At 40.5% G+C, this 18,056-nt stretch overlaps 1 protein-coding gene across 5 annotated transcripts in view; it reads left to right on the forward strand.

The window, feature by feature from the left end:
* The first annotated feature begins 4,086 nt into the window (after positions 1–4,086).
* LOC132839573 (adhesion G protein-coupled receptor L1-like) overlaps positions 4,087–18,056 on the forward strand; it is a 38,783-nt gene continuing 24,813 nt past the window's right edge. For all 5 annotated transcript variants that reach the window (XM_060860608.1, XM_060860610.1, XM_060860609.1 and 2 more), the window contains exons 1-3: positions 4,087–4,558; positions 17,591–17,740; positions 17,874–18,056. The exon at positions 17,874–18,056 is cut by the window's right edge and continues 31 nt beyond it. In XM_060860608.1, the coding sequence (XP_060716591.1) occupies positions 17,671–17,740; positions 17,874–18,056 (253 nt within the window). In that variant the 5' untranslated portion in view covers positions 4,087–4,558; positions 17,591–17,670. The remainder of the gene's footprint in view (positions 4,559–17,590; positions 17,741–17,873) is intronic.

Consider the following 18,056-nt stretch of genomic DNA (forward strand, 5'->3'; position numbering starts at 1 on the left):
CAGTTCCTCACATGACCAGTTCCTCACATGACCAGTTAATCACATGACCAGTTCTTCACATGACAAGATCTCTCAGAGTTTATTCAGAGTTATGAACAAATATACAGAACTTAGAGCACGAGTTGCACCAGCTTGTCCAGTTATACCAGTATGTGTAGAGTTCTGGTTTTGGATTTATTTGACTAATTTAACAGTCAGCATGAACTCGAGGAAGGACAACTCTGATCAGGGGAACAGGCTGAGAACAGAAGACAGTTCGGTTCATTAATATTTAGTTAATATCTGGTTTAAACTGGTCTTATATAATATAAAGTGTGACATAAACCTATCACAGGACTCATCACAGGAGCAGATTTAAACTCTGTGTGTGTATGTGTGTGTGTGTGTGTGTGTGTGTGTGTGTGTGTGTGTGTGTGTGTTCTGTTTTATTCACCTGAGTTAATTCAAGACATTTTTCTATTCTACATTCAGATGAATTATGTTGTATATTATTTCATTTCTGATGGACGTTGTTGATCATTTCCTCTCAGTTGTTGTCCAGTTGTTGTCCAGTTGTTGTCCAGTTGTTGTCCAGTTGTTGTCCAGTTCCTATGGTTTGATTTGATTCAGCTTTATTTCCAATAACAAGACAACAGATTTTATTTACTGATTAATTTACCCCTATTAGATAATGAGGTTCTTCAGGGTTCGTGGGATGTATCTGAATCACCCACAGTTCAGCAGCACAGCTTTATATTAACACACTCACTCTGTGTGTCGGCTCCTCCTGGGAAATTGGTATTTATGAGTTGGGAAGTTGTAATTACGAGGTCAGGTGTGTTCACTTTGGGAGACCAGAAGCAGGATGAAGGTGAACCTTCTCTTAATTAACTCCAAATAAATACAGCAAGGTTTTTACTCGATGTCTAGAGGATTAAGGATAAAGAATGTGCATCAGGTGTTTAGCTTTTTAATCAAACACATAATTACAAAAAATAACTGAAATAAACAATAAATCCACTGTTTCCACTATGTTGTCTGAATGACACGCCTCCAACTGCCACACCTGTAATTGTCACACCCCCAAATGTCACACCCCCAACTGACACACCCCCAACTGACACCCCCAAATTACACACCCTCAAATGCCACACCCCTAAATGACACACCTCTAACTGCCACACCCCCAACTGCCCCACCCCCAAATTACACACCCTCAAATGCTACACCCCCAAATGACACACCTCTAACTGCCCCACCTACAACTGACACCCCCAAATTACACACCCTCAAATTATACACCCCCAAATGACACACCTCTAACTGCCACACCCCCAACTGACATGCCCCAACTAACACTTGGCCAGTTGACCTCCCCCCCACACACTCACATGCCCCAAACTGCCATTCCCTCAAATGACAGCCACCCAAATGACATACCCCCAACATACTCACCCCTAACTGCCATGCCCCAACAAACACACCCTCAACTTAGAAACTCAAAGCTCAAAGAAAACCCCACTCATAATTCCAACTTTGCGCTAACATTCATGTGTCGTTCAACTCATACAACCGATCTTTCCAACATCTCTTTACCACACCCTATTACAGTACCGTTACTATAGTAACAGCTCATTCACAGGGACCTATGTGTACAGCTCCAAATAAACAGATTAAAAAAATCTTTGATGTGAAGTTTTCTGTAAGAGACCTTTATTTCTCATTTGTGGAAGGAGTCTCCAGTGTCACTGCTTCAGGCTGGTATCAGTAACTCCATCATGCCACGCTGTCGATCTGTAGATCACTATAACAACAGCACATGGTGTGTTTTACTCCCAACTTATTTGCCTATCAGGTTTACACCCAATCATGAGGTGTATAATCAGTGACTGGAGCACAAAGTCACCACTGGGTAATTATTGTGGAGGGTGGAAAATTGACTGTCGGAAAAATATGAACTCTTAGTCTCTAACTGTACCTCTAACATGATCACGTCAGCGACGGCAAAACCCAGACAAAACTGTTGTACCTCTTTCATTGGTCCCATCAGCACACTGCTGCTCTTCCACAAGGCTCGTCTGCATGGAAATGTGTTTTTTAACATGCAAAACTGCACGGAGCTGGCAGCCGACTCTGAAAGAGCAGATTTCCATGCCAAGACATGCAGAGAGGGATTTTAATAACAGGTCACCCCATGCAAACCAGGAACAATAGACTCTGTTGGGTCCATGAAAAAATGGATGCATGTGTAGAATCTAAAAGGAAAAAAGAAACACAATGCATTCTGGGAAGCAGGTTGGCAGGTACTGGATTCATTCAGAGAGGGAGCGAGGAAGAGGAGGAAGAAGAGGACGAGGAGGAGGAGGAAGAAGACCTTCATGATAGCAGTGTTGCCAGATTTGGAATTTTTGCTCTCATTGGGCAGTAATTTAATTCCCATTCATTTATAATAATAATAATAATAATAATAATAATAATAATAATAATAATAAATAAATAAATAAATAAATAAACAAATAAATAAACTGGTTAATTAATTATTTTATTGTTAATGGTGGAAATTGTTTGGTTTGGGTTTGCAGTGATTTTAGATTAAATCCTTGATAAGTGTACCCATTATTTTGCTTTGTTTAAAGTATTGGCACCCCCAACCACTCACCACATAACCCCATGGATCATAACTTCACCTTAAAGCTCATAACAGTGTTAGTTGAGGTTCAAGATTTGAACCATTATTATTCACAATAAATAAAATGAAATAGTTTATACACCCATATGGAGCTTTATTAGGTCCAATTCTCACGTCTACATTCAATATTTGATGACACCATAAAATCTGCTGTATATAACATGATTCTATCATAACTACTTAATAACCTCTGACCAGTTAATTAATGAATGATGACAAGAGAAGGACTGTACAAAACACATCCAAATTGATGATCAAAATAATCAAACATTGTAGACCAAAGATGTCTGCTATTATTAAAATAATTATAATAATTATGATTGTGCCAGCACTGAGCTCGTATCATCTGGGTGACACGACACTGACATGATATGAGTATAGTGTGTGTGTGTGTGTGTATGTGTGTGGGTGTATGCGTGTGTGTGTGTATGCGTGTGTGTGTGTGTGTGGGTGGGTGGGTGTGGTGTGTGTGTGTGGGTGTGGTGTGTGTGTGTGTGTGTGTGTGTGTGTAGTGTGTGTGTGTAGTGTGTGTGTGCTCGTAGTATCAGCTTTAGGAAAAAAACACCACTGCATAACTGATTCCATTATCTTAAACCTGGCAACCCTGTGAACGACGCCGTTTATGCCCAATCTGGCAACCCTTCATCCCAGACGCACCGAGGAGCCTCAATGCCGAAACCACGGACACGATTTCATGGACTGAGATGTGAATTTGGACCCGGTCCTGATACCCAAGGCCTGTTGTTTTCTTCTACACGCTGATCAGGATCTGGTGGTGATGATGATGATGATGATGATGAGGATGAGAATGATGATGATTTTATCTCTGGTGATGGAAGCTGGAGCTTTTTTCCGGATGGAGGATCAGAGATGCGTCTGTGTCTGTACACTGACTGACTGACTGACAGACTGACAGACAGACAGACAGACAGACCTGGGCGGATGATGCATGCAGAGAATCCAGATCAGTGTCAGTAAACCTGAGCTTAGTGACTTTATAGCTCTTCTGATCTCAGATCATTAATGAGGGCGCATCTGCGTGGGTTCCACCTTAATGTGTAATGCGTGCAGGAGTGTGTGTGAGTCCGAACAGCTGTTGTGTGTCTGTATTGTGCTGTAGAAACCCTGGAGGAGTCGCTGACGCTTGTGGATGATATTCCGGATGCAGGAGGTTTTTAATGCGACATGTGTTTTCTCCTGCCAGCATCTTTATCCTCATCCTCAGCATCATCCTCAGCATCATCCTCAGCATCAGCATCAGCATCAGCATCATCTCTCCCCACAAATATCTGACACCTTTTTATCCTCAGACTCTTATTTTTCGGACTGATCACCTTTAATACTCTCTCTGACTCGCACCGCCGTTATTTTTTTTCACCTCCGTGTTGCCAGATTGGGTGATTTTCCTCATATTTTGGCGCATCGTTAATGTCCATGTTTTTTTGTATTATTTAAAGATAAGTGTTTTATGTCCAGGCTTTTAACACAGCTGGAGACACATCTGGTGGACTAAAGGAACCCGACACGTCGTTATGCTTTTGGCTCTATTTAAAATGGCCGACTAAAGAGGGTTTTTATATTATTTTATTTTTGCGCTGTAGCCTCTATCCATATAAATCTATAGAAATCTGTACACGTTTATATACATATATTTTATGATTGTACATTAAATCCACCCCTCCACACCCCCCTGATGCCGTAAGGTGGGGAATTTACACTGTGGGCAGCGCGCGCGCACCGGGAAGATGGCGGCTTATTAAACTTTAATGTTTATGCGCTCGAGCCCAAAGAGGAGAGAAGAAGGAATAAAGACAAGAGGAGGAGGAGGAGGAGGAAGAGGATAATGGACAACGCATGCTAAGGTCGAGAGAGGAAGGATACAGGAGAAAGGTACAGTAGATGGAGACAGCACGACCTCACACACACACACACACACACACACACACACACACACGCATACACGCATACACATACACACATACATACACACATACACAGACAGACACACACACACACACTCACTCACACACACACTATCTATGTATTGACAGAAGGAAAGATGGAGAAAGATTGATGGAGAAACAGACAGATGTAGAGAGACAGACAGAGAGAGAGAGGGAGAGTGTGTGTGTGTGAGAGAGAGAGAGAGAGACAGAGAGACAGACAGACAGAGAGAGAGAGAGAGAGAGAGAGAGAGAGAGAGAAGTGCCACTCCATTCAAAACATTTAACTGCCTTCATATTGTGTGTAATTAGCTGATGATTGACAGGTGGTCAGGGTTGTCTCTCTCTCTCTCTCTCTCTCTCTCTCTCTCTCACACACACACACACACACACACACACACACACACAGAGTGTAACTACGGAGTACAAATTACCAAGAATAACACCAACCTCTGGACCAGACAAACACATGTAGATCAGTACATACACATGCAGGAGATACAGATGTGGACAGACAGACAGCCAGACAGATAAAAGGCAAGGAGTGAAAAAGACAGATGGACACTGTTATGTGTGTATGTGTGTGTATGTGTGTGTATGTGTGTGTATCAACCAAATACATTGTGTGTTTTGTTCTGTACATAGTTTCTATCTCATACTGAGGAGCATTAAAATACATCTATTATACTGTATGAAAGTTAAAGAACCGAAAGACATTTGTGTGTGTGTGTGTGCGTGTGTGTGTGTAGCACTGATGAGTATGGTGTGTTTGTTTGTGCCTGTAGCACAGAGCGTGAATCGAGGAGGGAGGAGAGAAATCAACAGGGGGTTTAATCATAGCAATTACTCTCCCACTACTGCCATGCATTATGTTGTGTGTGTGTGTGTGTGTGTGTGTGTGTGTGAGATGATGATTATCCATTGGCCATCGTCTGGTTTGAATTCCAGCAGTTCATTTCTTTTTATCCAGCCTCCCTCGTGTCACGACATCTAATTGTACAGTCTGTGGATTTATTTGGGTTTGTTTCTGTATGTGTTTAACTTCTCTTTCTGTCTCGGGACATTTTGAGACTTAAGTCATCAGTGTACAGAATTAATGAGTGTTAACAGCAGGGCTTAAGGCTCGGTCGGCTTGTATGTCATACCTGATACGAAAGAAGCGCGCTTGCCCAGTAGGTGGCGCAACTTTTTCCTTCATCAACCAAAAAGCCTCTGTTTAGTGTCTGATCAGTTCAGTTTCACCTCCAATCAACTTCCATGTTTACATAGAAGAAAAAAAACAGAGACAAACATATATCAGGATTTGCTTAAATTGGTCCCCAGATTTGATCTCATGCGACACAATATCGCTGTACCTGTGAGGATGGACAATCCAGTTAGAAGATAGGAGGTGAGGATGAGTGCCGCTGGCTCTACCTCAGAGAAATTATAATTAAAAACTCATTGAATATGAGGTTACTCCTTTACCTCACTAGAGGTCATGAACTTTGTCTAACGCGTTGAGGTAAGTTTGCTAACATTAATGAATTTATTTACTTCTTTAATATTAATATTAATTGTTAGCCTGTTTTCTTTGCTAATGCTAAGGAAGCCTAGCGCCGATTGCACTGACACAGTGGGCTAGAAAGTGTAGCTAAAGGAAAATATTGCTTTAAGATACAGATATTGGACGAGGTTCTGTGAGTTCCATGGGTGGTTTAAAATAAAAGCAATCTAGATAAGCTTATAGATTTCCCACCTTGCGCTGAGGTTCACAGCACTGCAGGGTTCAGGAATAGTACAGTGCAGATCAGATTGTATTCTACAGCCTTCCCACAAGGGAGTAATAATAAAATAAAGCAAAATTAAATTGTGAAACAGTCTGCTCAGTGTTTTAAAACACACATTTCTCCCTCTATGCAGGAGCGTTAAACGTTTCTCTAGCTGTTACGTGTCCTTAAAACGTCAGCTTCTTGTAGACAGGAGGTCAACACACGGATATTGTGCTGTGTATTTCTACAGGGTTCTGGGATTCAGAAAATAAAATGAATTCTATACATTTGGGAAGCAACTTTTCCCCAAAACAACAGGCCAAATCCCATTAAAGCACTGATCTGAGCATTTCAGGGTCCTAGGATTTGATCTCATAACCTTTCAGCTGCTGGTGCAGAACATTACTGCTGATGTACAACAGCAGCCTTAGTTCTGGTTTGCAATAATATTTAATTAAAATATGGGTCATTAATTCAAGTAGGAGTGTAATTCCCAACATTCCAAGGAATATTAATGCTGCCCAAAATGGAGGCCTCCTCTGAAATGTCACAGAGTGGCAGATGTGATATAAAGTAGAGTAACAGTTATTACACCTACAAGACTCTACAGGACCTACAGTTACAGCTGGACGACGACCACAAACTGCAGTGTTTGTTGGAACACACTCACAAAAAACTCTAGTAAAACTCGAGGTTAAGGTTGAAGTTGGGGCTAATACTACTGTGGCAGTTCATTTAGTACAGAAGCAGTTGGGACACACCCACAAGTGACTAAAATAGCAATTAAGACACACCCACAAGTGACTAAAATAGCAATTAAGACACACCCACAAGTGACTAAAATAGCAATTAAGACACACCCACAAGAGGTTGTAGTAGCAAATGGGACACACCCACAAGAGGTTACAGTAGCAAATGGGACACACCCACAAGAGGTTACAGTAGCAAATGGGACACACCCACAAGAGGTTACAGTAGCAAATGGGACACACCCACAAGAGGTTGTAGTAGCAAATGGGACACACCCACAAGAGGTTACAATAGCAAATGGGACACACCCACAAGAGGTTACAGTAGCAAATGGGACACACCCACAAGAGGTTACAGTAGCAAATGGGACACACCCACAAGAGGTTACAATAGCAAATGGGACACACCCACAAGAGGTTACAATAGCAAATGGGACACACCCACAAGAGGTTACAATAGCAAATGGGACACACCCACAAGAGCTTATAGTAGCAATTGGGACACACCCACAAGAGGTTATAGTAGCAATTGGGACACACCCACAAGAGGTTACAATAGCAAATGGGACACGCCCACAAGAGGTTACAATAGCAATTGGGACACACCCACAAGAGGTTACAGTAAAGGGTAGGACACACCCATGAGTGTTTACAGTAGCAGTTGGAGCATTAGATGCAGTAGATGTTGGGACACCGCCCACAAGATTCTACACAATAAGAAAGAAGAAACACCGAAGCAGGGCATCACTTATCATTATTAAATTATTATTCATAATTATTACATTAGGTTCCAATTGGCAAATACCCAGCTGCAGCATTCTGTGTGTGTGTGTTTGTGTGTGTGTGTGTGTGTGTGTGTGGGGGGGAGAGAGAGAGAGAGAGAGAGTGAAAGAGAGAGAGAGAGAGTCTCCTGTGTTTGCATACACTAGAATGGAAGGTGTTATTTGTGTGAGACTTTCCTTTGGGGAACCCACAGGTGTGCAGCTCTGTGTGTGTGGTGTGTGTGTGTGTGTGTTGTAAGCGAATGAGAATGGAAAGAGTGAGGAGCCATGAGGGAGAAGAGTAGAGCATCAGCATGACTGCAAGATGAGACAGATAGATGGACAGAAGGACAGAGAGAAACAGAGAACGAGAATCATGCACCTGTGGAAGTGTTTTGAATGCAAGGTATGCACTGTGTGTGTGTGTGTGTGTGTGTGTGTGTGTGTGTGTGTGTTTAAATGTAACCATTTGAACATGAAACAAATTTTGGATTTAATTTCCATAGATATTTGATAACCCCTCCCCCACTCTTCATTTACTTTGTGTGTCTGTGTGTAATATTTAAAAGGACTGAGACACATACAGGACGAAACACAAGGAGAGATTTGAATGCAATGCTGCAGCCCTCATTGCAGTGTTGCTATGGTTACTGTGCATAGAGAGAGAGTCTAGGCACCAGTGGATCGATGTGTGTGTGTACGTGTGTGTGTGTGTGTGTGTGCGTGTTTGTGTGTATGAGACATTGTTGAAGGCTAGCGGCATCTTGGTTTACCGAAGCCCGATGACTGTAAATCATTTTTTTTTCTGAGCCACATTCCAAGCATTCACAAACACAGACACACACACACACACAACACACCCACCAAATGTTATCTATCTGTCACTTTCTCTCTGTTGCGTTCTGGGGAATAAGCACAGCATAAAAGAGCAGTGTCCTCATATTAAATCACTGTGTGTGTGTTTAAAGATTTATTATCTCTATAAAATGTGTACATTCCTGCAGCGTCCATGAGCTCAGATATTAGATGGAATGTTAGGTGGAATGTTGTCAGCTTTCCACCTACAGATTAACATCAGCAGCAGCAAGTATAAAAATGATGTCTCTTTCGTAGTGAAGGAACATCATAAGCAGACATTTATTCAACTTTAACATTTCAACATTTGTGTTTATCCACACAGGGTTGTATTGTGACTGACACCAGACAGAATGTTTATAGTCATAAAGGTATATGGCTTGTCAAAGGTTGCCAGATTGCTTAATATCGTGTTTATTCTACCGCCTTCGAAAAAAAGCACCTAACAAATTAAACCTCAAATAATCCTGTACAGCAAATCTGAAAATCTTAAGTGTAATATAATTCAACATCAAAGCAAGATATATTATTTTTTAAACAGTTAAAAAATAAAAATCTGGTGACATGTACACAGTATACTGTATTTCTGACATCACTGAATGTGAATCATTTGATTGGCTGCTTCCTAATAGCCTATAAACGGCCTGTGTATAAAGGTTTAAAAAGAACTGAACTCCTGCATTGTTAAATCTCTCGTGTGATTTTGGTGAGTGATGAATGGATGTTTGTACCACATCAAAAAATATTGTTTCTGGAAAAAAAAAGGTTTCTCTTGGTTCTGAACATCTTTGGGAATCTTCAGCAGTGTCTAAACACCAGCATTTAATCCTCCTACATCGTTACACAATGGTGGGAAGCATGCATTTTATTCAGAAAGTGAAAATTTAGGCCATGAAAAACAAACACAGTGGGATGGAGTCAAGGACACAGTGTGACAAAAAGATCTGTGTGGAAATTTTATCACCTCTGATACAAAACGCAAGATGGTGTTGCAGGTGGGAATTCTAGGAGAGAAGGAGGTCCACAAGCTGCTGATGTTCCTCAAAGTGTCTGTAAAATGGACAAATGGAGTCAAACAAAGGCCAGTTTGAGGCTGATCCTGATAGTGCTGGAGTAACAGAACCAACAATAACCAGAGGAAATGTTTAAATCTCAGTAGCAGAGGTGAAGAAGTTATCCAGGAACTTCTGATGATGGCTTCTGGGATTTTTTTGTCAGTGTCAGTCAGTCAGTCAGTCAGTCAGTCAGTCAGTATTCAGTCAGTATTCAGTCAGTCAGTCACACACAGTCAGTCAGTCAGTCAGTCATTCAGTCAGTCAGTCAGTCAGTCACACAGTCAGTCAGTCAGTCAGTCACACAGTCATTCAGTCAGTCAGTCACACAGTCAGTCAGTCACATAGTCAGTCACACAGTAAGTCAGTCAGTCATTCAGTCAGTCAGTCAGTCACACAGTCAGTCAGTCAGTCACACAGTCAGTCATTCAGTCAGTCAGTCAGTCAGTCAGTCAGTCACACAGTCAGTCAGTCACACAGTCAGTCAGTCAGTCACACAGTCAGTCAGTCAGTCACACAGTCATTCAGTCAGTATTCAGTCAGTCAGTCAGTTAATCAGTCAGTCAGTCATTCAGTCAGTCAGTTAATCAGTCAGTCAGTCATTCAGTCAGTTAATCAGCTTTACAATGTGAAAAAAAATCTATGATTGTTTTTTTGAGAGCGACTAAATATTGATGTTTCAGTACTAATCGATTTTTATGTTATTGCTAAAGTCCCAGACTGTATCATTAATATTGTTTAATCCGGATTCAGGGTTAGTGCTGCTGATTAAACGCAGTTCAATACACAAAACAGTGTTGGGTTGAACTCCATGGCTCAGAACCTACCATTGAATCAGAAAGTGTGGAGAAGTTCTCCTCCTTCACAACTACCACAAAAATATATGGAAGGCAAAGCAGTGAGTCCCTTATTTTAATATTCATTTAACCCGGTGGCTCACTTCACAACTTTGTACCAACTTGAGCTGGTACTGATGTGTGTTGATTGTACTGATGTGTGTTTATTGGATCTCAGTGGATTTTTTTTATAAGATATTTTGAGGAATTATCAGACAAGACTATTACGATGCATTTCAGAACAGTTTCTTTCACAAGTCTCTCAGTGTTAGGGAAATTACTTAGGCAAATTTAGGCAAAATGTTCTTTGGTGACATTATAAGGAATAGCCAGTTACTGTAAAAAGGAAATTTGGAGACGTTACTCTGAATGTCTACTCTTAATTTGGGTTTCTTCTGTAAAGACTGTATCAGTTGTTAGGAAGGATAAAGCAACCTGAAGACCAGAGAGCTGTCTATGGGACAAAATTCAGCCATGTTGAAGCTGAGAAAAGATGGAAACATAAATCAGGGGCATTGCACAATTTCATGAACAGATAAGAAATCACTGGAGTTCTGACAACTACACACCAAGCCAAGAGTTGACAGAAGAAAAAGCCAAAAACAACAGTGACTACTATCACCAACAACCTCCATAGGGCAGGGTGAATGTCTCACGATACACAGCTGGAAGAAGACTCAGAGAGCAGAAATAATGAGGCCATGACACATGATGCAAGCCTCTAATCAGCAGTAAGAACCGGAAATCCAGAAATGATCCACAAAGTTCTGGAGCCAAGATGAAGCTCTACCAAGGTGATGGAAAGGCCAAAGTGTGGAGAAAGAAATTATATATGAGCTCATCTGTCAAACATGGTGGTGGTGCTGTCCTGGATTGGGCTTGAATATGTGCGTCTGGAACATTCTCACCAAATTTTGCTGGATTACTGGATGGTGGAGCTCATGGTGGCAGAAGCAGAATGAATTCAGGAGTCTACAGAATCACTCTGTCTGATTATTTAGAGAGAAATGCATCCAAATTAACCAGGAGGAACTTCATCAAGACAATGATCTAAAACACCCTTTCCAAGTCAACCAGCAGACCAGAACCCAACTGGGCAGCATTTCACCTCCTGAACAGGAAACTGAACGGGGAAGAAAACAAAAACACACAACAACTGAAGGAATCTGTGCAACATACCTGTTGGTCCTATGTTCTGAGCTACAATTCTGATTTTCTTTTCTATATTCATCTTTTGAGCTTAAACCACATCGTTAGTGTATAGAATAAAATGACTTTGCCATTTTATTGACTTTGCTGTTGCAATACTTTCATATGGAACCGTTTATATGCATAAAGGTTACAATCAATAACTCAAGTTCTAAATATCAAAGCTGAGAAAAAAAAACGTTCTCCAAGCCAAATTACACCTGGTGTCATTAGAAAAGTCAGTGGCATTGGATGGAAGATTGCATGGAGCAAGTAGCAATTATGGTGAAAGTGTAGGAGGGTCTCAGGGACAAATAACACTCGAAGGGAAAAAGCCACAGGGCCAAAGCAGAGAACATAAACATCCCTGTCAGTACAATCGCTTTGATAATATGCAGATGGACAGTTCACCGGACCGCAACTAATCCCCAGTCAGGAGACCACGCTTACACGATTCCATAACGCATTCTCAGACTAATGATAAGGAAAGTAAAAGAGAAGCCAGGAAGGAGTGAAATGGTGGAGAAGGCTGGCAGTTACACAGAGAGGAATAAAGAGTGAACTGCAGCCACTTTATTACACCTCATGCAAAGCTCCTCAGCTAAAAATAGAGATGTGCATCTAAAAATTGTACGTAAGCATTTAAATAAATCACTTTCTTTAGAGCAAAAAGGTAAAAAGCGCAAAATTTCAGCTTGTTGTCGTCATTTGGAGAAAGAAGTGATGTTTGTATGAACACTATAATGACACTGAAGCACAGAGGAAGGAGCATCATGATGTGGAACTACTTCTCAGCTAATGGTACCAGTGTACACAACAGTACACAACAGTACACAACAGTGCACAACAATACACAACAATACACAACAGTACACAACAATACACAACATCACACAACAATACACAACAGTACACAACAATACACAACAGTACACAACAATACACAACATCACACAACAGTACACAACAGTACACAACAGTGCACAACAGTGCACAACAATACACAACAATACACAACAATACACAACAGTACACAACAATACACAACAGTACACAACATCACACAACAGTACACAACAATACACAGCAGTACACAACATCACACAACAGTACACAACAGTACACAACATCACACAACAGTACACAACATCACACAACAGTACACAACAGTGCACAACAGTACACAACATCACACAACAGTACACAACAGTGCACAACAGTACACAACATCACACAACAGTACACAACACACAACAGTACACAACATCACACAACAGTACTCAACAGTACACATCACACAACATCACACAACAGTACACAACATCACACAACAGTACACATCTCACAACATCACACAACAGTACACAACACACAACATCACACAACAGTACACATCACACAACAGTACACAACATCACACAACATCACACAACAGTACACAACAGTACACATCACACAACAGTACACAACATCACACAACAGTACACAACAGTACACATCACACAACAGTACACAACATCACACAACAGTACACAACAGTACACATCACACAACAGTACACAACATCACACAACAGTACACAACAGTACACAACATCACACAACAGTACACAACATCACACAACAGTACACAACATCACACAACAGTACACAACAGTACACAACATCACACAACAGTACACAACAGTACACAACAGTACACAACATCACACAACAGTACACAACAGTACACAACAGTACACAACATCACACAACAGTACACAACAGTACACAACATCACACAACATCACACAACAGTACACAACAGTACACAACAGTACACATTAGAGGACTTTCAGCTATGAAAAGGAATTTATGGGAAGATGAATGTTTCAACAAGACGTTTCTAAAGAAGAAGCTGAAGGTGTTGTGTTGACTAGTCGATCTTCTGCTTTTACTTCTGGAGGATTTTGAAATTGCAAATCCATCAGAAGGATGATCAAAGCCTCAGGGAACTGAAAACATTAGGCCAAAACCACAGTAGTGCAAAAAGCAAATGGTTCTTCTTACCGTAGACATCTCCAAGCTGTAAGTGTGTGTAACTGCTCTGTAAGAACGTGCTAATGTGTGGTGTAATTTGTGGTGTCCAAACACTTTCTCCACATCAGTGCTTTTAAACATACTCTATCTCTGTTTATGCTAATGAGTAAATATATTCTGTCCAAATTTAGACCTTACAAATTCAAAAGTCATTATGTGTGTAAATCTGAGCATATTCTATATATAAGTGTGTAAATCTGAGCATGTTCTATATATAAGTGTGTAAATCTGAGCATGTTCTATATATAAGTGTGTAAATCTGAGCATGTTCTATATATAAGTGTGTAAATCTGAGCATATTCTATATATAAATGTGTGTGTAAAATATAACATATATTATTATATTTCAACACTTCCTTCCCCTCGCTGTATTCTGTACCATATCCACAAAGTGACTGTTCATGAAATTCAAATAATAATATATGGAATTCATGTTGTCTTTATTTATCATTCATTTATGTGTCATTAATATATTGTTCATTATTATATCACATCTAATGCTCATTAACGTCAGAATGAATCATCTGTGTATTATCTACACATTACGTATTAACTGTGATTAACAGCGATATTCTGACCTCTTATACTCATGCAGATTTAACATGAGAGACACTTTTTGTACTTTTCCCCCCAACACATTTTTATCACAAAGACAAAACAGGAAAAATGTTCACTAAAGGTCTAGTTTGCTGCTTGTTGTTGACTCCATTGTTCAGCGAGTGGTTAATTCAGTGATTTAGACCACAAGGCCATGTTAAAGAGTACTGAAAGAGATCTTTATCAGGTCATCCTTAAAAATATCTCGGTTTGCAGTAACAGTAAAAAAAAAAGGGTCGGTTGGTAGGTCTATATTTTTTTTTTTCAAGTTTCAATGTAAAAACACACAATTAAATACACATCTGTTTAACTCTGCATTTACTGAATGAGCACTGTGCTGCTTCACACTGACTGCACTTTTTATCCGTCACTTTTATTCGTTTTACTCTTTTTAACATATTTTAAACTGTTTTTATTAAAGATACCCTGTCACACGTATTTCATTACTTTTGTGGTAATGTCTGAAGTTCACCATGGACTCTGTAACATATTTTTGTGTAAATAATGCCTTGGTTACCTTGTTTAAAGCCATTCTAGTGTGGTATAGAAAGCCTGCAGGAAGACTCAGCTCGATTTGCGCCAGTTCTCATGAATATTCAATGAGCTATGCTGCTTGGCTCCGATTGGCTAACCGCTAGGATATGAGAGCATGACTATTCATTCACCCACACAATAAGTAGCCTAGACTAGAGGAACTTTGTTTACAATCACCTTGAATTGTGGCAGAACGGCTTCTTCACAAGCCCGTTGACGTTCAGCCATCCTTGCTGTATAGGAAACTCACTGAGCTACACGAATTCTGGGGGCGCGGTCTCAAGTGGGAGAGCTCATGAATAGTAATGAGCTCAGTCACTCTGACGTCACACTGAGCAGCTTTTCTAACTGACCTGATTTCTCCCCTTATTTCTTTTAAGTGACTAGAACTGACCGGGGAGGTAACAGTTCGTATTCACATTCACGACACAACACAAACACATATGGACACATAACACATATCAAAAAATACAAGTAAAAAGGTTTTGTGTTGAAGGGCACCTTTAAAGTTTTTATTTATCTATGTAAAGCACTTTGAATGACCTCTGTGTATGAAATGTGCTACACAAATAAACTTGCCTTGCCTAAAAAAAAAGTTAAATTTTGGTGATGGTGATTACGTAGGTATGAATTTAAACAAATTAGCATATCGTGACGTCACTAGCTGGGTCTTCAACCCGTTTCTTCAGTCGAACACACCGTTCACATTTCTGTTGTAAAAAGAGAACCATTGTGCAGAAGTATTATTTGCTGTTATGTGTGTGTCCGAAGTTGCAGTTGCTGTGTGACGTGTTCCAAAAAAAAAAAAAACCTGGACGCGCTCCGAGAGAAAGCCGTTAAAATCAATTTCCTATTTTCGTTTTCGAAACTGGTGTTGGTTTGTCCAATCGATTCGTGCAATAGATTTCCGAACAATAGAATTTGTATTAGTTGTTTGAATAGTAAAAAAAAATTGGGCAGTTTTAACGCAAATTTACAACCGGCAAGTCGGTCGGACTTACTGAAAAGCAAAACAAAAAATAAATTGAGTCTGTCCTAAATTGACAGGGTCAGTCGGGTTACGGCAAACAAGAATATTTTTAAGGATGGCCTCAACATATTGGGTTCAGCAACATCACAACAGCACATCTGTGACTTTTATAGATCAGTTGACCAAAAAGACAAGTTTCTGGTCAGTTTGCACTCTGTATGAAACTGGACCCTTTCAGATGAGTCGCATGAACTGAGTTCAGATATTCAACTTAGTTTTGGTGTATAAAGAGATGATCTGACAAAAGAGGAGATCTGATCATGTCAGCTTAAGATCAGAGTAACATCCAGACATTTACAGACCCCAGAATCCATTGAACTAATTATCCTAAAAACAGCCGAACAAAAGGACAGGTGAAGCTTCACGGCTGGATCGTACACTTGACTGCTACTCGATTGCTTTGAAATCTGAGGGACGTCCATTTAGCTGAAGCCTTAAAATGCTTTTTCACTTCGCTGGTGTTTATATTTACTTGTTGAAGCAACTGTGCAGAAAATTGGGTTTCAACAATGTTTCCAAGCTAAAGTATAGTGTTAGAAAATGACAAGTGGTTTGTGGGGACTTTTACTTTTTGACAGGTAAATAGATGTTGGCCTGACAAACAGGAATGGAATTCAGAGCAGTCAAGGTCTTTTGTGAGGTCATACGCATAACTATTAACATGGTGAAACTTGGCAGACCTTAAATGTGACCTTAAATGTGACAGAAAATGGACTGACATGATTCATTTTGAGATTTATGGATCACAGTGATACCAGGAACCGATAGAAGAACCAGCGAGATCACTGACGGATGTGTGCAGGGTTCTGTGAGACCCTGTGGTGGTTCTGTCATGTGGTTTTTTTGCTTCCATTTGAGTCCGATCGTTTTTACAGAACCTGCATAGTTGTATTTAAGGTTTTTTAGATGACAGTTAGAATCATGAGGTGTTTGTTTGCAGGATTCCAGAATATTCTTCAGTGTTCACAAGTCATTTTCTTAGGTCACATTTTTGCAGTCAAACCAAACCTATTTACATGAATCACTTTACTTCTGTTGTCCAAATGTCGATGGTCAAGATAATGACTGTAATTCTGCCCTCAAGATGATTTGCTCCAATGTTCCTACACACATCAGGGCTATGCAGAAGAAATACCTCTGTCTGGTGTAGTGTAAGCGAGCTCAAGACACCCAATCAGACACCAAGCCCATCAAGGCCAGACTGATCACATTGCCATAATTGTTTTAGCTGTTGTTAACTGCTTTCGCACGGTTCTGCCTAGATTACTGTGTTTCTTTCTTCTCTGTTCATGTGCTAATGAAGTGAAGTGCAGAGATTAAGTGTGCTAGAGCATCATTTTAGGAAAAAGGCTTCAATATAAAACAGTGGAATTGAATAATGTAGTTCAAGGTGACATACGTTTATAGCATCAGATCATATCTCTGAATGGTGTGTGTGTGTGTGTGTGTGTGCTACCAATGGCTTCTAAGAGTAACAATGGCAGACAGAAATAGGTTGGAACCCAATAAGATCGTCCAGAAACACATTCTCTATCTTTCTCTTTTCAGCTTGTATAAACTGAGAGGGAATCCGAGTCGCTAAGCCCGCCTACTCCTCCTGGCCCCGCCCTTTTCCCCCAACCAGTACCATGGCAGTGTCACTGTGGTTATTGTGGATGTGTGCCATCTCACTGAGTACTATCACCCCCTCGGAACAAGGTGGGTACTGTAGGAAACAAGGTTTGGTTTCTTTACTAAAGCATGCAGAGATGAATGTTTATGTAAATCTTTTTGAATAAGATGTAGGAAATGATTTAAATATCTCTCTTCCTGTCTGCGTCCCTCTGAGCAGCTCTAAGCAGAGCAGCGATGCCCTTCGGTCTGATGAGGAGAGAGCTGGCATGTGAAGGGTACCCTATTGAGCTGCGCTGCCCAGGAAGTGATGTCATCATGATCGAGACGGCCAACTACGGCCGCACGGATGACAAGATTTGTGATGCAGATCCGTTTCAAATGGAGAACGTGCAGTGTTACC

This window comes from Tachysurus vachellii, chromosome 24 (genome assembly GCF_030014155.1).
Source record: "Tachysurus vachellii isolate PV-2020 chromosome 24, HZAU_Pvac_v1, whole genome shotgun sequence".
Classification (NCBI taxonomy): Eukaryota; Metazoa; Chordata; class Actinopteri; order Siluriformes; family Bagridae; genus Tachysurus; species Tachysurus vachellii.